This window comes from Barbus barbus (assembly GCF_936440315.1).
Source record: "Barbus barbus genome assembly, chromosome: 10".
In the NCBI taxonomy this organism is placed as follows: domain Eukaryota; kingdom Metazoa; phylum Chordata; class Actinopteri; order Cypriniformes; family Cyprinidae; genus Barbus; species Barbus barbus.
Genome location: NC_136738.1, coordinates 1016565 through 1037164, shown reverse-complemented (window position 1 = coordinate 1037164; position 20600 = coordinate 1016565). Strand labels below are relative to the sequence as shown.

The following is a 20600-nucleotide window of genomic DNA, read 5'->3' as shown; positions in this document are numbered from 1 at the left end:
TTAGGGGCATATAACTGCATTCTAAGGGGCCATTCATACAGAACAGTTTTCCAATCCACTGCACTACTTCAGTGTTTTTCTATGCAAAAGTGCTAGACTAACATGTTTGACTGTTGCACTTGGATGTTTTGCAGTGTCTCGTGCATAACAGTTGTCAAATTCAACTATCAAGTTCAAATTGATCTCAATGCCTTACCTTTTTCCCCATTGCACTGCGTGCATCTCCTGTCTTTCAATGCAAAAACACATTCTGTGTGAATGGCCCCTAATAAGCTACATCATGCAGTTAGTCGTTGTCCTGTATCATGTTTGTCACTGCATGCGAGGTACAGATCTGGGCCGTGGCGGGTTGCGTTAAATGTGAAATTTCTCCACATTACAGATAGAACCACTGAAATGTATCTCTTAAATAGCAGAGAAAGGGATGACTTCATGCATTTGTACTGATTGGATTGTCTGATCTGATCATGAACAGACCAAGTGTAAATGCCCTCCAGACACTTGTGAGATCTGAGCAATCTGACCACCTCAGAAGGTGATTTAAGAGCATTTTCCTCACTCTGAGTATGTATTTAGTTTTGGTTCTCTCCAGGACATAACATTCCCTCTTCCTTTCCCTAAGATGTACACTTTTTCCCCCTCTGGACTGTATCTGTCTCCTGGTGCAGTTTTGCTGTTGTGGTGCCACAAATCTTATTTAGAGCAAGATGAAGGTGCACGTCCCATCTGATGCATGGAAGCTGTGAAGAACTCCATTTATCTTCTTCCCCCAACCACTGAAGAGCACCAGTGCAGCGTCTGTCCCTTTTCTAATGGCTCTGGAGATAACACCTGGCTCCAGCAGAGACTGACGCTTCTGTTTTTCCCCACGAGAAAGAGGCAACGGGAAACAGGAAGTCAAAGGAGTGATTATCACATGCTGTTGTTGTAGGAATCACTATTGATGGTTCAATCATCATATTTGTCAGTAACTATGTTTCCATCCAAAGATTCAAATTAGAGTTATGCGCAAAACTGGAATATCGCATAAAACACTTACGTTTCCATCCGAGTCAAAGAGACAAAATCGTCACTTCCTGGTAAACTGGCACTAAATATCACTAAGAAAACTAGGAGTAGCCACTGAATATAATAATTTTCATATATGATAAATACCTTGTGCCTCAGAGCGAGCAGAAGAAACACAATAAATGCAGTCATTGATTTCGGAGGTGGATGCTAACTGTTTGGGAACACAGTCGTGTAAGACGAGAAATACTTTGACAACAGACTTTGCTCAAGCATTTCATAACGACCATAACAACATATAGATGCTGTGAACAAGATCGGTCTGCTGCTAGTCAAGTTATCCCCTATCATAGCACAAAGTCACATTACTTTTTCGATGCGCATGGAGGAATTTATTCGGTAAATGTGTTTCCATCTTGTTTACGTGCATTTTTTCTTATCTGATAAAAAGTTTATCCCACTCAAATGTGTGCAGAAGTTTTTTAAGCGCATTTTTAGAATTTATGCGCATCTTGCCGTTTCCATTCAGCGATTATTTTATGCCATATTCCAAAATGCACATAAAAATAGGTGGATGGAAACATAGCTAGTGTATTTTACAATATGACTATTTTCATTGTATTTCCAATCAAAAAATACATCCTTGTTGAGACTTTCAAAAATACCTCAAAACCTGACCGATAGTATGTTAACATTCTTATTAAATTTGTGAGTTTAGTGTAACTTTTAAAAGTGTATTTTGCTCATTTTTCAAATCCCATTATCATTTAAACATACACAGGCCTTCTTTTCATGTTAATTAACTTTATACAGATTATTACATGTTCACAGAAGTGAACGCTATTTGCCAGCGCCGTTAATGTAATAATCAAATCATGATTAACCATGATTGTTTTTATCTAGATTATCGCCCCCATTCACCACCACACTGCACGGTGCAGACAGTGCATCTTTTAGTGTTTCCTTTAGTGTTGGGACTTTAAAGCCCAGAAAGCCTGTTTTGAAATGCAGTAAAATTCTGGTCCTTTCAGTGTCATTTCATCTTTAATACAGTACACTCAATTTAAGTCATTGTAGGATCTCTTGAATTCACAGTTGCCACAGTTACTTCTCGCTGTCTGACAGAGATTTAGATTGTGAGTATTTAGACGAAAACACATCAGCGTGACAGACGAGCTTCATCTTAATCTCACTGCTGTCATGGAAATCTGCCCACTTACATTTCGGTCTGATGAAGTCCTTTCTCTCATTCAAAATGCACTTGCAGATTTTCACATTTAGAAGCTGATAGATGCTCACCCTCTCTGGATGCGTTGTCTCTACAACTGAAGAGGCTCAGTGGCAGTGAAACTGAACAAAAGCATGTTGTTATCTTGAGGGTACAGTTTGGGTCATTCAAATTTTCCCTGTAGGATTTGTGTCCTTGGTCTTCCATGCTACTTTCTCTTTTGTTGCCTTCTCATCACTTTTCCTCACATTTTTCTTTTGCGCTGCCTCTTCGTCCTTCAGTGACTTTTGGTACTGGTGTTTCTGATAGCTTTGGCGAGGTTGAGAGTGTATCCTCACTCAATTAGCCCTCAGCTCACAGCTCTCTTGTGTCAAGAGTCGTTTACACCACAGAAGACATGCAATTACACCTGAGGGGTAATATGAGTTTGACTGAGCCTGTCAGTCATTGCAGCGGTGAGCCTGTATCGCTCTGTTTTCTGTGCAAAAGCAAAATTTAGCAAGCATTTGTGTTCTGGATGTGGTGGCGTTTGAGTGCACCGCTGTTTGTTGTAATGCATGATTAGTGAATGTGCACAAAAATATGCACATATGCATGTGTATGCACATGCACAGATGCACAAAAAACAAAAGATAATAAATAATGATTGTAGTATTTGGGGGTAATGCTGTCTCCAAATTTCAGCTGATTGGAGAAATGAAACAGTAACTCTCCAGTGGCTCTGCAGTGAAATAAGTAGGAAGCTTCATCGTTTGACTGCATGTCAAACAGGGTCTGATGCAACAGCTGGTATCGCTCTCCATTTCAAAAGAAACAACTCCGTCAATACTGTGATTAATATTTATCATCCATGCAACTGTCCAGTCTTTTTAGCAGCATGGCAGACTGAAACAAAACAGACAAACATAAATGCTCATGTGTTTGCTTTCATATTTGCATCAAATCTTTCAGTTTTCTGAGAGTGGATGCAGGATTTGACTCGGAATACTGAAAAGAAACACATTAATTTAAGAGATGTTACTGTTAACAATTCTTGCTTGCACCTCACCTCCAACATCTGGAGTGTTAACTGTAGCTCCATCTGGCTGGATGAGTCTGAGATGCTTGTGTTCTGCAGATGAGAGCATCCCTGAGTGCAGCTGACTGAACTCCACTCAGTTATTAAGCAATTAAACATTAGTCATCAATACTTCTCACCAGTCCAAACAGACACCTGGATGAAATTAAGAGCAGTAAAAGATGGATGGACTACAAGTTTATAACCACATGAGGTGTCGCATATACGAATTCAATAATTAAGCACTCGCTAGACTGAATAAATTAAATGCGACAGGATTCAGCATGGAGATATAGTCATGAATAATTTAGTACCTCGCATAACAGTTAATTTCAAGCCTCAGAATCATTTGCATATTGATGGAAATTTTTCAGACTTTTCTGTTTATTTTAGCCATACAAGAATAGTGGGGGGATTCTTCTAAACAGCTGGTAATAAAAATCAAGGCATAGTGAACAAGTTTAAATAACTTTCTTATTAAATTGAATGTTCCTGTAGCTTAACTGGAAGAGCACGGTGCTAGCAACACCAGGGTCATAGGTTCAATTCCCAGAGGAGTCACGATGATGTTTGTATCTTGAATACACAAGATAAAAGTGTCAGATGCCAAATGCATAAATGTAAATGCAACAAACATGTAAGATGATCAACTGACAATACAACAACCAAAACATTTGGAACAGTGTTAAAAAGCCATTAATTTATCTTAAGCAATAATCAAAAGTTCTGTAATTACTTATTCACCCTCATGTTTTATTTTGTCCCTGGAACACAATTTTTTTATGTATTTTATGATTTCAATGGTTACAAATCGTTATAAAATTTGGTTTCACTTTATTTTGATGGTCCCTTTAACTAGGGGGGGCCATACGTGCCATTTTTCCCGGACTCGTCCTTGCCAGGATTTGTTTTGGCTTTGTTTTCTTGTTTTCATACTTGCTGAAGGTAATGATCGAAAAGTAGTTTGATCAATAACATGCAAGCATTGTACATAATGGACCAATCATGGTGTGTGAGAAGGCGGGATCTACGGTCAAAGCGATGCAAATACACAAAATAATAAGTGTGTCTGACTTAAAGCAGCGTGGCTCAGACCGATCAGTGTTTGACTTTAAAGTACCTCGAAGGAACCGTCTGTATGGTACTTTGATGTCGATCGGTCTCCACATGCAAACAAAGCCAAAATCTAGATATTTTAGGCAATATAGAAATCCTGGCAAGGACGCATCTGAGAAAAATGGCTTGTATGGTCACCCGACTTTAACACATTCTGTTGACTGTAAGTAACATTGCACATACATATCTACTAACTCTCATTAGAATGCTAGTAGAATATTAGTAGATTGTTAGGTTTAGAATAAGTTGACATGTACTTGCAAAGTTACTTATAGTCAGTAGAATGTCTTTTGGGAGACCATCACAATAAAGAGTTAACAGATATTAAGAAGACAGCCTACTAATACTCTAATGAGAGTTAGTTGACATGTAGATGCAAAGTTATTTATTGTCAACAAAATGCTCAAAAGGGACCATCAAAATAGTGTTACCTAAAATTTCCCTGACAAAAATTATACGTATTTGAAAGATGAATATTAGTAAATGATGTTTTTTGGGTAAATTATTCTTTTAGCATGTAAGTGGAATATTATTTTACACACATATATATATATATAAAGATCAGGCTGTGAGTGAAAGGAATGGGGTGCTCTCTTGATGTAGTTACAAAGGCTGTAATGAATGGCGCGATGCCACAAGCTGTAGGTGAGCCCAAAAGAGGGGCAGTGTGATGAGAAGGGTCTGGCCAGTGATGGACTGTGTGATTATTCAGCCCTGGAGGTGTAGATCTCTGGAAAGGAACGGTTTGTTGTGTTTGCTGCTGCTGTGTCAGTGTAATCACTCTGAATCACGCTGCTATAAATCACCCGCACAGCTGGTGCTGGAACAGGGATGAGTCTGTGCAGGAAACACCTCGTGCTGACCAGGTGCAGTGGATTGAGAGGAGCGAGTGGCTTGTTAGAGATCAGTGATTCACTGATTTTATGAGCTGGCTGGATCATCAACAATCAGCAGCTGTGTAGGTGTGTACACATGTTGAGGATATTTCATGTCAGTTCTGCAAACTGAACGCTTTAACCCAAAGCACCAGTGGGATGAAGGTGCATTCGTTTTGCAAGCCAGACTTTTTATCTATACAATATCCAATCCATGTTGCTCCTTATTCTGGCTATGAACTAACAAATGCATATGAATATACATATACACTGTGACTTTTAAACGTGCGATCACACTGCTTGTGCTTATTCCAGGCAACTGCCAGTCTGTGCATTAGTGATGAGGATTTTTCTACTCTTTTCATGTCATTGACTTCCATTTATACGCATACGAATGCGAGAGACAGGAAACACAAGCTCATGGGAATTTCACTGCATTCCAATGTTCAAGTTTGGTTAACTCTGCAAATTTGTATCACATAAGACATATGACCAACAGAAGATCAGCGGGCCTCAAAGCTGAGTTAAAAGAAAGTAAATTTTAAATCTGTAGGAGTAAGTATGTTTACTCCTGTCTTTATAATTAAATCTTTAAATCAAGCAATCAATCATGTAGTTTAAAACATTTTTTTTTAATTCAGGAATTAAGCAAATGACTGTCTTTAAGTGAGTTATTGAACATTCACTCAACAGAGTCGTTCAAAAATGTTAATTCAGTCTTTCAACGAGCCAGTGAATAATTTACTCAACTGATTCATTCAGAAGTCCATTTAGTCTTTGAGTGAGTCATTGAACCATTCACTCAACTAATTCATTCAAAAACGCTTGATAGTTTAGTCTTTGAGCAAGTCAGTATATAATTTGCTCAAAAGATTCATTCAAAAACAGTGATTCATTTAACAAGGCCATACTGTGTGTTATATGGACCTATTTTTGTGGGTGTAGAAAATATTTTCTAACACGCAAGTTACTCGTTATTAACTACGGTTATGAACTGTGTTGTTAAAACAATAGTCTGAATATCTACACAGCTCTGATTACCTGCAGCTGAATTACAACTGTGTTGACATGTGGAACAACAGCACTCGCTTGTGTGATATGGCTAACCAGTCTGGCATGGAAAACAACACTAGACAGTCTGCCCAAGTGATTAAGCAATAATTATTTTGTGCATCAGTTTAACATTGACCACAGCTCTGAATAGGTAAATGTTTACATTAAGCACCTCTCTAACGTCCCTATGCAGGTATCTTCAATGCTAGGGCTATGTTTGGCTGTCCATATAGGACATATTCACCTCTCACCACATGGAGTGGGTTTGTAGTGTCTGTATTGTAGATATTTGCTCCACTCTTGATCCTTTACTCTGAAATGGGTGCTCAGCGTTACAAACAACCGTGTTGAGTCTGTGCCTGCTCGTTTCTGTACAGCCCCACAAGCTGTAGTTCACACTCTAATGTCTATGAATATGATTCTGAGGTTGAGAGTTTCTGCACTGAGAGGGTTATTCATCTGTGGTCTGTGCAATATAATATTTGCCTTCTGAATTTAAAGGTGATGTTTAGCCTCTAATTTTTAATGTTAAAAAACGCTTTTGTAGATGCATGTTGATGTTAATATCATCCATTTGTAGGCCGATTCACTTGCAGTCTGAAAAATAAGCTTTTGTTTTTAACATCCTGACTAGTTTAACAGAGCAACACTGACTTAACCAGTAGCGTATGTTTGGGGCGAAACTATCATTTGTAAATAGTCATTATTTTTGCAGTTATGTTCTTTGAGGCTACTAATGCAGAAATGACACACTTCAGCATCAAGTGTGAATTTAAAAGAACACAACAGCTGCATTCACTGACTGAATCGTGTGGGTTTTAGCCTGAAGCTTTATATGCAGGTACAATAACAGAGGAAAAATCAATCTTGATCCATTTGTGCATGTGTAGTCAGTCTGTAGACTCAGGGGAAGGAGTCTGTGGGAGGCATTGAAATGCCTTTAAATGTTAATATTAGCTTGGCTTCTTTAGGGGAATGAACGTGAAATGATGGTGTTTACATGTTATTAGCTATTTTGCACACTTTGGCACAGGAAAGTGTGTGTGAGATGTGTAATTCCTTCAGTTAAATACATAAACATGGTGATGTGTTAAACCTGTGGCAGTGTTGCAGTCTCATGAAAAAACTGAACGATGTGCTCCAATGAGCTACAATGCTATTCAGCAGTTTAGGATGTTGTAGCTGAGTATGCTGCTTTCAGGCTAGCATGGATTTTATTTTATTTTTTTATCTTGTTGTGTACCTTTTATTTTCAGTTTGCATAGATGAGCTTTTAATGTGGCCGTCAATTTAGAAAGAAACAAAAAGCAAAAATAATATAATCTTTATTATACGTGGTCTGGTTGGCTCCAAAAAATGACACAAAAACACAAGACTGAAGCCATATGATACATTTATGTAATAAATAAACCAGAATTTGCCATGTAGATTTTCCAAAACTATATAGGCCTACAATATTGCAGTGTTTCCATAGTATATGTAGCAGTAAATGTAACAGTAAAGACTATTACATTGGAAAGCTTTTATGTTTTACAAGAAAATTATATTTCAAACAGATGTTCTTTTGAACTTTCTATTCAAAGAATTAAAAATAATAAAATCATGATTTCCCAAAAATATTAAGTAGAACACTGTTTTTAACTGTGCTAATATATATATATATATATATATATATATATATATATATATATATATATATGTTTCTTGAGAACCAAATCAGCATATTAGAATTATTTCTGAAGTTATTTCTGAGTAATGGCCACTAAAGATGCAGCTTTGTCATCATAAGAATAAATAACATGTAAAATATATATTCACGGTTATTTTAAATTGTAATATTTCAGAATATTCATATGTTTAGCATATGATCTGGTTTGATCTCAGACCAGGGGTCTTTTAGGCTTAAAAATGACACTGAAATTGGAGGTCTAAAGCTATATAAAAGTATTATGTGATAAACCAAAGTTTATAGTGTTATTGTGTGAAAATGTTACTGTTTATTTAAATAAATTCACAGTGGTGGAAAGATTACTGAAAAATATACTCAAGTAAAAGTACCATTACCTTCCAAAAAATGTAGTGTGAGTAGAGTAAAAGTACTTGTCCAAAAAACTACTTGAGTAAGAGTAAAAGAGTAGCTTATTTAAAAGTACTCATGAGTATTGAGTACTGAGTACTGAGCTGTGGATTCTACCCCCTCATAATAAACACTGTACACTGCAATTTATACATTTAAAAAACGTTGTACATTCTGTAATTCACATGATCTTGTTTGTCATAAAGAATGAAGAATCATCCAGCAGTTTTAATTTTGACTGCCAACTCTTTAAATCACATTAAAATAGCACAGAGACAGTATTCAGTTGAAGAAAAGATGAACGTTATTTTCAGTACAATCATCCCCACTTAAATCATAAAGTTTAAAAAATAGATTTAAAGTCATGTGTAAAGCCACTGAGAGCATGCTGTTGTTGCACATAAAATATTAATGTTTAGAACAGTGCAAATACAAACACCATTAGAAACCCATAGTTCAGCATCACACAGCATGATATGGGTTCACATGAGAGCCCATATTTCTCTCCAAAACGCTGCCAGTTTTAGCGTTTTGCAATAAAGAAATAAGAATAACTAAACTTGATCATTTATGTTACAATGTTAACATGAATGCACATTGTTATAGAAGGATGACATCATGCCATACCTTTGGTACATTTACTCGAATTGTTATGTTGATAAAACGATTTGTAAGCAAAAAGAGAGAGACGAGGCAGCGCAGATCACGCGTCTCATAAGTGAGTGGGAATTTACCGAACGTGGCACTTGCAGGAGTTAACACTGTATGCAACCTCACACCAAATTACAGGCTGTGTAGATAGGCAAGCATATACAGGTCCTTTTCAAAAAATTAGCATATTGTGATAAAGTTCATTATTTTCTGTAATGTACTGATAAACATTAGACTTTCATATATTTTAGATTCATTACAACACAACTGAAGTAGTTCAAGCCTTTTATTGTTTTAATATTGATGATTTTGGCATACAGCTCATGAAAACCCAAAATTCCTATCTCAAAAAATTAGCATATCATGAAAAGGTTCTCTAAATGAGCTATTAACCTAATCATCTGAATCAACTAATTAACTCTAAACACCTGCAAAAGATTCCTGAGGCTTTTAAAAACTCCCAGCCTGGTTCATTACTCAAAACCGCAATCATGGGTAAGACTGCCGACCTGACTGCTGTCCAGAAGGCCATCATTGACACCCTCAAGCAAGAGGGTAAGACACAGAAAGAAATTTCTGAACGAATAGGCTGTTCCCAGAGTGCTGTATCAAGGCACCTCAGTGGGAAGTCTGTGGGAAGGAAAAAGTGTGGCAGAAAACGCAGCACAACGAGAAGAGGTGACCGGACCCTGAGGAAGATTGTGGAGAAGGACCGATTCCAGACCTTGGGGGACCTGCGGAAGCAGTGGACTGAGTCTGGAGTAGAAACATCCAGAGCCACCGTGTACAGGCGTGTGCAGGAAATGGGCTACAGGTGCCGCATTCCCCAGGTCAAGCCACTTTTGAACAGAGAAGCAGCACTGGACTGTTGCTCAGTGGTCCAAAGTACTTTTTTCAGATGAAAGCAAATTTTGCATGTCATTCGGAAATCAAGGTGCCAGAGTCTGGAGGAAGACTGGGGAGAGAGAAATGCCAAAATGCCTGAAGTCCAGTGTCAAGTACCCACAGTCAGTGATGCTGGTGTTGGTCCACTGTGTTTTATCAAAGGCAGGGTCAATGCAGCTAGCTATCAGGAGATTTTGGAGCACTTCATGCTTCCATCTGCTGAAAAGCTTTATGGAGATGAAGATTTCATTTTTCAGCACGACCTGGCACCTGCTCACAGTGCCAAAACCACTGGTAAATGGTTTACTGACCATGGTATTACTGTGCTCAATTGGCCTGCCAACTCTCCTGACCTGAACCCCATAGAGAATCTGTGGGATATTGTGAAGAGAAAGTTGAGAGACGCAAGACCCAACACTCTGGATGAGCTTAAGGCCGCTATCGAAGCATCCTGGGCCTCCATAACACCTCAGCAGTGCCACAGGCTGATTGCCTCCATGCCACGCCGCATTGAAGCAGTCATTTCTGCAAAAGGATCCCCGACCAAGTATTGAGTGCATAACTGAACATAATTATTTGAAGGTTGACTTTTTTTTTGTATTAAAAACATATTTTCTTTTATTGGTCGGATGAAATATGCTATTTTTTTGAGGTTTTCATGAGCTGTATGCCAAAATCATCAATATTAAAACAATAAAAGGCTTGAACTACTTCAGTTGTGTTGTAATGAATCTAAAATATATGAAAGTCTAATGTTTATCAGTACATTACAGAAAATAATGAACTTTATCACAATATGCTAATTTTTTGAAAAGGACCTGTATACAAATCATTTAGTAAGCAGAAATCCAAAATTTACCTTAACATATTAGAGGAAGATGCGACCATGATAAACAGCAGTTGGTGGTTAAAGTTTTCTATGCACAATTTGATTTGACGAAAGTCACGAGACCGATTACTATCTATCTATCCAATCACATTAATGGATAAAAATTCAATTAAAATAAGCCACAAACAGAGGAAAATAGTGGAGTAAAAGTACAGATACATCACTTAAAATGTACTCAAGTAAAAGTACACAATTTTTAAACTACTCAAAAAAGTACAGTTACTGATAAAACTACTTAATTACTGTTATGTGAGTATTTGTAATTCGTTACTTCACACCCCTGGAAATAAGACATAATGGTGAGTAAATGATGACAGATGTTTATTTTTGGGTGAACTAATCCTTTAAAATAGAACACTTTCCAGATGATGCATTCTACCACAAATATCCTGCTGATTTATGTGCGCTCACTGAGTGAAGCTCAATATAACTATTTATGTCAATGAATCAATTATCCTTAAAGTTAAAGAGCAAATTTACATTCTTTCATCTTTCCTTTTCCAGGTCAGTGGGGCAGGTGTATGGGAGAAGAATGTGGAACTGGCGGGGTTCAGTCCAGGACGGTGTGGTGCATTCACTCAGAAGGCTGGACCACGCACCACTCCAACTGCCCACACTCTGATAAACCCGAGAGCCAGAGGCCTTGCTTTAAAGTGTGTGAGTGGCACCAGGACCTCTTCCAATGGGAGGTTTCAGAATGGGGACCGTGCGTTCTAGCCTCATTCCAGTCCAACGAGCTCAAACCGAGGATGACGGAGTGCGTCACGGCCCAGCACGGCATCCAGAGGCGGAAGGTCCACTGCGTGCGCACTGCAAACCGCACGGTGGTTACGGCGAGGATATGCGAGTTCTTTTCCCCACGGCCGGCGCTCGAACAGGCCTGCTTGATCCCCTGCCCTCACGACTGCATCGTATCTGATTTCTCCTCCTGGTCCGGCTGCAGTCGAACATGCGGCACAGGTCTCCAGCATCGGACCCGACACGTTCTAGCGGCGCCGATGTACGGAGGCGCTAACTGCCCCAACCTCACCCAAACAAGGACTTGTGCAAATCTTTTGCCCTGTCCGGTTGGGGAAAGCGAACATCACTACAGCCTTAAAGTCGGTCCCTGGAGCGAGTGCAGGCAGCCGCAACACAAAGGGCTCTGGATGAGCGGAAGGACCATGCTGGACTTCACCACAGGAGATACGGAGAGGAACACCGTCAAACGACACATCCAGAGCACACACCAGCACCACCACCACCTCCACCACCACCACCACAGCCTCAAGGGCTTGGACGTGGAGATCGGCTACCAGACGCGCCAAGTTCGTTGCATGCGCAGCGACGGCAAGAACGCCATGCTGAGGTAAGAAACCATGAACGTACGCAGAGGCATCTGGTGTGTATTCAATTTACAATAATCTGTGTACAAGCAATGCATGCCTGAGAGACAAACCCTCTGAGAACATAAACCCTTTTAAGGTCCAAATCCCAGATTATGCTCTTGAAAGCAAGGCACTGCTGCTGCTTGTGTGAAAGGAATTGCTGTGCCGCTGGATTTTTGAAGCAGCTCTGTGAAGTGGGCCTAGCTAAATCGGTTAGTCCTCCATTAATCTCCTTCCTGCTGCCGTACTATACAAGGTGAGCAGAGAGACATGCCTCTGGCAGCACGGGAGAGCCGGGCCTTTGAGCAGAACACGCTATGGCGTGATGGAAAGGATTGAATTTACTCTTTTGCTGCAATCTCTGCATCCCCAGTATGAGTTTGGAAAGACGCTCAATCACTGTTACGCTGTAGTTTGTGCTTTATTCTCATTTCGCTCTTGGTAGAATTAGAAGTCGCTGAGATGTAGCTCATCCTCCTCTCACAAAGAGTATGGATTTCCCGCAAACTGAGGGTAATGAATGCTGGAACTAAGGCAGGCTTTGAACATGACTTTAAAGATGCCTCCTTTGCAAAATATTGATTTGCAGGCAGGCGCTCCTGATAAAGGTTTTAAGTCTCAAATGCAGACTTTCATGTCTTTGCTTTATTTTATCTGTGTCATGGTGCTGTCTGCTGCCGCTTGCTATCCAACATAGTTTATGTCTACTAATATATATATAAGGCAGGGACAGGAGAAAAAAAAGATGCATTGATTTCTGTGTGTTTCATTTCAATCATTTGTGTTCACAGTGTTCAATCATTTATTATTATGGGTCTCATAATTTGCAGTTGTAAAAATGTTTAAAATGATTCATACCAGAAGTATTGCTCAAATGGCAATTTTATGCTTAGGAAGTTTATATATAATTTTAGATGCAATTTTTCTGGAAATAAAATTGTATATAAAATTCTGTAATTATATACAGTAAATATGTTTTATATCTGTAGTACGGGTGGATTACAGTCTTGTATGAAGTGTAAAGAGCCGTGTAACTATAAGAGCGTAAAGCAACAGTTCTTGATGAGTCAGTTAAACAGACTGTAAATGGGGATCATCTCTTGTTAATCCTCATGTCAGGTGAAAAGAGCTTTGACATACAAATATCTTCATTATTCACACTTTTGGCATTGCCACCTGTCATTGGCTTATGAAGACAAAAGCTTATGAAATTAGAGTTGACGTAGTGAAACTTTGCATTCTTTGTTGTGTCATCTGTGATTATTTCCACTGAGAGCAAGATCTGACTGTATTCTGTCAGCATATGTATGTTTTATATATGAATCTTAGTTGGTTCAGCGACTGAAATGTCTTTTGTCTGTGGAAAAGGCAGGTGTTCTTTCAGTTTTTTTCTCATTCCATGTTTGTTTAATATGAATTCTCAAGCATCCTCATTCACAGTTCAAAGTGGAGGAGGGTGTTGTGGGGGTATGTAGAGCAGAATGGGGTCTGACAGGTTTACTACAGGTGTAGCATAACAAGAGAGAGGCTGCGGTGTTATTTTACAGTGAGACGGAGCATTCGCTCTAATTAACATATTCATTTGTGAATCCTACGTGCATGCTTAATGAAATGTAGTGATTTGAATATTTCCCACCTGAGTTCAATTTCTGCAGTTTTTCCAATTATAGTCTAATTATCATTCAAAATGAAGTGAAAATGAATGCTACACAAACGGATTAGGATGTACACAAGTAATTGAATTGGGTGACTTATATGGATGAATCGCTAATTAGATATCCAATTTGTTGTGCATTTATTCATATTTCATACTGCAGATGTTGCTTCGTAGGACACAAAGGTGAATAACTAATTTAAATATCCTTCACTTTACACTCGTTACACTGTCTGGGGTCAGCTATGCAAAAAAAAAATCATATGCACTCGTTTGCTGTACCATCACTCAAGCATTGCAGTATATTAATAAAATGTGAACATCTCTGACTAATTATTAATTTAGTCTTCTCTTGCCAGAGATACTCTACTCATAGTATTAAATATGCAAATTATGCACTGAAAGTTGACTATGGGGGGATTTGTAAGTTTGTTTTAACTGAATCACAAATTGCATTCATTACAAGCTATTAAATAGTTGCAGTAGAGGAACTATTGATGGCATTTATCTCATAAAACATATTCTCACTGTGTGCTTTCAACTCTAAATGACATAGACTTTCATCTGCTCTTTTTGGCAGCATTGAAATGTTTGAATATGTTTTTCTTGCACCACTCATTCCTAATGTATTTGTTTTCTTGTTCTTAGTCTTTGTACCCTTGACAACGGCCCTGGAACATTCCAGTCGTGCATTATGCCCAGAGACTGCGAGACCTCTGATTGGTCCATTTGGAGTCCGTGTTCAAAGACGTGTAGAGCATCAGATATGTCGCCTGGTTTTCGGGTCAGGACTCGAAGCATAACGCAGACTCCTATTGGACTAGGCAAAGAATGCACCGCTCTTGAAGAAAAGGAAGCCTGCAACATCATCGGAGACTTGCTTCCAAACTGCCCTAGGTTTGTATTTTAGCATCCCAATAATAATTACTTTCCTACTGTACTTGAAAGTGTAAAAAAATGTACTAAATGATTTTTCAAGTGTTGTGTTCAAGTATTTATTTACTGAACCCCTGTTGCATCCGAGCATAGCGAAGATTAGAAGCTAATTAATGAGATTAGGTTTTTGATCAATAGCAGCAGACTGTTATTTCATTAAAACCGCTGCTTTATGCATCATAACGCTTTGCTTAGTCAATGCATTTTCATTAGTAGATGGTTTCCTACCGGAAAACAGGAAGCTAAGCCTATTAGTATCTTTCAGCGGCAGCTCACTGTGTCCATTTATCCAATGCAACTTTTGAGAGGAGCCCAGTACGATATAATGAGACTATAGGGCCAAAACAAAAGAAGTGGTTTCACCACAGCGGACGTGTGCTTTTGTTCTCCAGGTATGTGTGGAAGAGCACAGATTGGGGGGACTGTCAAGTGGCCCCTCTTCTCAGCCAGCAGGACAGACGGCTTAACAATGTAAGCGTTCTCTGTGGTGGAGGGATTCAGACCAGACAGCTGTACTGCGTCCAGGTCCCAGACAACTCCACCCCTCATCACAGAAAAGAGGGTAAGGATGAGTGTCTAAACGACAGTAAGCTACAGTGGTGTGGCTAAGCGAATTCCGTGCATCTTTTCGGCTTGAGATGTGTTTATTTTCATTTACATTTATGCATTTAGCAGACGCTTTTATCCAAAGCGACTTACATTGCATTCAAGTTACAGTTTTTACATTTTATCAGCTCTTGATAATTTTCAAAGGCTAATTCATTTTGGTTTAAGAATGCCTTTTCAAAAAGTCTTTTGGTTAGGCATTTGCATTGGCTGTGTGTAACCATGCCGGTTTGTAAGATTAGAGGTAGTTAAAAGGTGTGACCTTGCTCTGAAATTAATTTCGAGGAGCTACACTAGCCAGTGAAAGCAGCGTTTGGATGGATTCGAGTGAGGCATGCTGAGCTGAGAAAGGCATACAGATGAAGATGACTCCTTTCAATCAATGTTGTTTGGGGATATAGATCAATGAAAATCAACAGTGATGTTTGCTTTCCTCCTGACCCAGAGGACTCTCACACTAATGTTAACAGAGCACGGCCAAAGTAAGAGACTTTCAAGAGGTTTGCCTAAACTTATGAACACTTGTTTGACAAAAGTCACATTGAGAATCAATGCAATTCAAAGTCAGTGCAAAATCGTTTTACTTTCTTGCTGCATGTTCCTGGTTTTATTGGGAACTATTCATTCAGTACACTTTATTCTAGAACAAAAACAAATTGTATCAACTTTCCTGTCCTCTGAAACAACTTTACTTTTCCACTGATGTCTCTTAGACCATGCAGGCTATTGGATAACATTAATCAACTGCCAAATAGGTATTTAAGGGTTGTTTTAACAAATTCATTAATTTGATTGATTTAATTCATTAAGCCTGGCTTCATTCTGGTATGTAACACTGGAAAAAATTCTGATAGATTAAGTTTTTGCATTTGAATATCTTGTTACACTTTGATATGCATTACATTTCAGAATTAAAATGTTGGAAACCACAATTCATGTTAAGTTGGCATGAAACACAAATTCACCCTAACTATTTTCTGAATGCATATTATTGATCCTGTTGTAAACAACTTGTTCTTCCTGTGAAATGACAGACTTATGTTCTTAGCAATGCATATTACTAATCAAAAATTACGTTTTGATGTATTTACGGGAGGACATTTACAAAATATCTTCATGAAACATGATCTTTACTTAATATCCTAATGATTTTTGGCATAAAAGAAAAATCAATTTTGATCCATACAATGTATTTTTGGCTATTGCACCCAGACTTAAGACTGGTTTTGTGCTTCAGGATCACATTTACTCAGTTTAAGTCTGTCGCTTTCTTAAAATCAACTGCAAGCTTGCATTCAGATATGCCATCCAATCAACAACCAATGGATAAAACCAAGTCCCTTACCTAATCTGTTTCATGTACTTTAAGCTAAATACTTACATTGGTTTACATAGGCTTTTAAATTAATTTTATTCTGTGTGGGAGTTGGTGCTCTGCAGGAAAGATCAGAAAATTATACTTATTAAGCTGAATTATATTTTGCCAAGTTCTAGCTAAATTTGCCCAACATATGGATTCTTTCTCTTTATACCTCTATAGTGTCTAGGCCGGTAAGTGGGCGTCTGTGTACAGGAGATTTGCCTTCTGCGGTGCAGCCCTGCTCCATACCGTGCCCACAGCTGTGCCTGCTCTCATCCTGGTTCTCCTGGGGGGCCTGTCTCCACGACAACTGCATGGAAACACATGGACGAAAAGGTGGGCCAACATGGGAATGAAATGTCATCAATGGAGAAGAAAAACATTCTGCCCCTTTAATTAATAGAAGCTATAAATTCCACTTTAAATATGCGTTTAAAATTGATGATTGGTACACCTCTCCACTGAGCTGAACCCGGAGGTAACAGAGTATCTAAAACTGACAGCACTTCTGGAGAGAGGTGATAACATCTGTCACTGAAGCGAGCTGCCAGAGTACTGCCCTATAATGAGAGAATTTAGCAGAGGGCAGACTGATGTCACATGAATCAGTCATACATAAGTGCCGCTTTCAGTCAGAAATGACTCGTTCTGGGGAACAATTGTAAGAATAATCCCAGCTTTAAAACAGTGATGCTTTTTTATCATTCATCTTCTTTACTGAAACAAGATGAATATTCTAGAGTAAAGGTATGAATATCTAAATTATGAGGTTAAATGTGAAAATAATATGATATAATGTGATGCAATAATTTTATCAAGTGACAGTAAAGACATTTGTAATGGTACAAGGCTTCGTTTTCATTGACATGTTATCAATATTGATAAAAAAAATAAAAATAATAATTTGATGAGTTCATTGAGAAATCTCTTACTTTGGATTGCACACTTGCAGATATTTTGACAAATCAGTTTGAGACATTAAGATTTCTTCTGAAACTCTTGAGACATATGACAGGTCACTTTTTTCATTGCAAGAAACCCATCTGAGAAGGATTTGCTTTTCATGTACACTGATTGCTGTCTAGAAGATTTTGTGATGTGTTGTCCCAGTGGGACTGTCTGATAGTTTCTCTTTTATTCATTGCTTAGACTGCACCTTGTTAGACAAGAGTCTGTTTACTGTTTTCAAGCCCTTCACCTCGCTGCTGTTTCAGAGTATCGTTTGATCTTTCATACTGGATGAACAATGCAGAACTCCAGAGCCTAGAGCTTTCATAAATAGAAAAATGAACTTCTTTCCTACACATACAAACAGATTTCATCTGAGGAGCCTTGTGGATTTATTTTTTAGTTGTTTTATTAACATTTCTAGTGCATTACAAATCTACAATTGCCCACAGTCATTTTTTTATCCTCTTTGTATCATCTTGGGTGAATGTAAGTGTGTGTGGAGGAATGAATTGAACACCGGCTTGGTAATGATTGTAAGTGGCAAATTCTATCCAGCATTAATGTGAGTAGGGAGCATTGAAGTGGGACTGATAAGGTTCTGAAGTATTGGAAGTGAAACATTGCCTGCAGTCCACCAGTCTTTCCAATGAATAAATCCGATAGCTCCCGTGAACCTTTCAATTATTAATATCCGCAGGGATGTGTCTCCACCAAATTGTTTTTCACAGTTTTGAGGAGGACATTGGCCATCCAGGCATTCCTTTTGGTCCAGAAACAGGGCTGTTGGTGTGTGAACGGTGTCTGCATGCATGTTCTCCATGGGAGTATGTCCTCCACTGTGCTGCTCAGGTGTAGTTTCAGAATGATGTGTAGTTGTCATTTGTTCTTTTATTGTCCTGGGGTTGAGCTGTTGTCATCTACAGAAGAGGAATGCTGCTTTTGGCGCTCAGAGGTGCAGGAAGTTGTTTGTTACACCTGCAGTCTGTAATGTTGTGTCTTCAATGAACAAAACATGCATTTTAGTGCATATTGTGTGTGTGTGTGTGTGTGTGTGTGTGTGTGTGTGTGTATCAAATTGAATATTTTGTATTTTTATAATGGATTTATATATAAGTATATATAATGCAGGAAATATATTTTGAGGCATTTTTTATTTCTCACTTTATTTTAGAGCTGTTCTCTCTCCAGTATATGACACCCTTCTGAGATGACAGTAAAAGTTATAAGTGTCTGTATAACAAATATGAAGGCTTTATGGATGATGGATAGCACATAAATAATTTTGAACAAATGAATTTCATAAGTGCAAACTGTCACTCTAAAAATACAACCAATTCCCCCAGAAGTGGGGAAGGTTATAACAATAGTACTCTTTATACATGACATGGAAACACTTTAATTTAAGGTCTCTTAACTAATTGCTTATTAGCATGCATATTACTAGAATATTAGCCATTTGTTAGTAGTAATTAAGCACATATTAATGCCTTATTCTACATCCCTAATCCTGCCCAACACCTAAACTTTACAACTACCTTACTAACTATTAATAAGCAGCAAATTAGGAATTTATTGAGGGAAAAGTCGTAATTAATAGTGAATAAGTGTTCCCTATTCTAAAGTGTTACCCATGACATTATACAATTTGGAGAGAAATAGCACATTTGTAATATGCTTAATTTGTAGCAGACACACATGGGAATATTATATCAATGTTTAAAATGCATATCTTTAAAAAAAAAAAATGAAATTAAAATTTGAGCTACAGAATTTGGAACCAAAATATGTTACAGGACTGTTTCTATTAGCCTATTATCTGTGGAAACAAATGTTAGTGGTTTCTAAAAGATTTAAAACAGATTCATGTTCATGTTTTTGCAGAAAATGTGATTGTTGTGAATATGTTCCCAAGAAGTATTATGGAATCATCTTTTTATGAATTCTGAAACATAACAAATATATACAGCATATACATCTGTTCTTAGATATAAGATGTTATTCATGTCTTCTCAATTATTTTGTGATAAGTGAAGCAAACTGGTAATACCCCAAGTTTTGAATTATATATATGTGATACATTCAGATGTCTCCTCACACAATACACTCGTGTCTTATAGAGTTTACCGTTTTTTGTATCAAAGCAATGTTGAGAGCTGTAGGGTGAAGGCTACACTATGATTTCCCAAGGATTGCTGAGTCAAGCCCCCCCTGCAGGGCTGTGAGATCAACCAAATCTCTGTACTGGCATGCACATAGTCAAGGAGCAAAGATATGAGGAGTTAGTATCTACTCATCACAGACCGTAAACAGGATCAGATGGTATCCAGACAGCTAGCATCCCACCCTCGTGTTAGTCATCAGATCATCTTGTTTGATAAATTATGCTTGGAGTAATGCCTGATTCATCTTTTTCCCGCTTAGTCACTGTACTGTAATGCATATTGATGTTGGTCAGAGGTGGCTTTGAAAACGTATGCCAATTTATGAAATATTAATTAATGCTGGCCTAAGAGTTTTTATTTATTTACTTATTTTTTTTTCCCTGAAAGACTTGAATTAAAAGACGATGATATCTTTCTAGCAGCACAATGCATGTTTTATTTTTAATTTTTTTTGCCTTCATGTTTAACCAGTACTTTTAAGTGTTAAATGTTCGTATTTCATTTATGACTGGCATCTCAGTTTGCAGTCATAGCTCATGGCTTTACAAATTAGTAAATTAAAAGAGTGTATTCAGGCAAATTACAGCAGAGCAGGAGTAGGAATTTATTCTGCTAACAAAAGCTGTGACAGAAAGCCTTTTCAAATGAGTTTCTATTACTGGCTTATTTAGCCACCGCTAGAATTTTAGTTCAGATCTCACTGGCCAGAATTGGCACTCATTTTC

General features: G+C 38.1%; 1 protein-coding gene across 1 annotated transcript in view; it reads left to right on the top strand.

The window, feature by feature from the left end:
• LOC306876075 (thrombospondin type-1 domain-containing protein 7B-like) overlaps positions 1-20600 on the top strand; it is a gene marked incomplete at both ends in the record, with an annotated part of 135190 nt that overhangs the window by 18609 nt on the left and 95981 nt on the right. The window contains 4 exons of the mRNA XM_079426990.1: positions 11344-12187; positions 14509-14757; positions 15189-15358; positions 16943-17098. Of these exons, the coding sequence (XP_079283116.1) occupies positions 11344-12187; positions 14509-14757; positions 15189-15358; positions 16943-17098 (1419 nt within the window). The remainder of the gene's footprint in view (positions 1-11343; positions 12188-14508; positions 14758-15188; positions 15359-16942; positions 17099-20600) is intronic.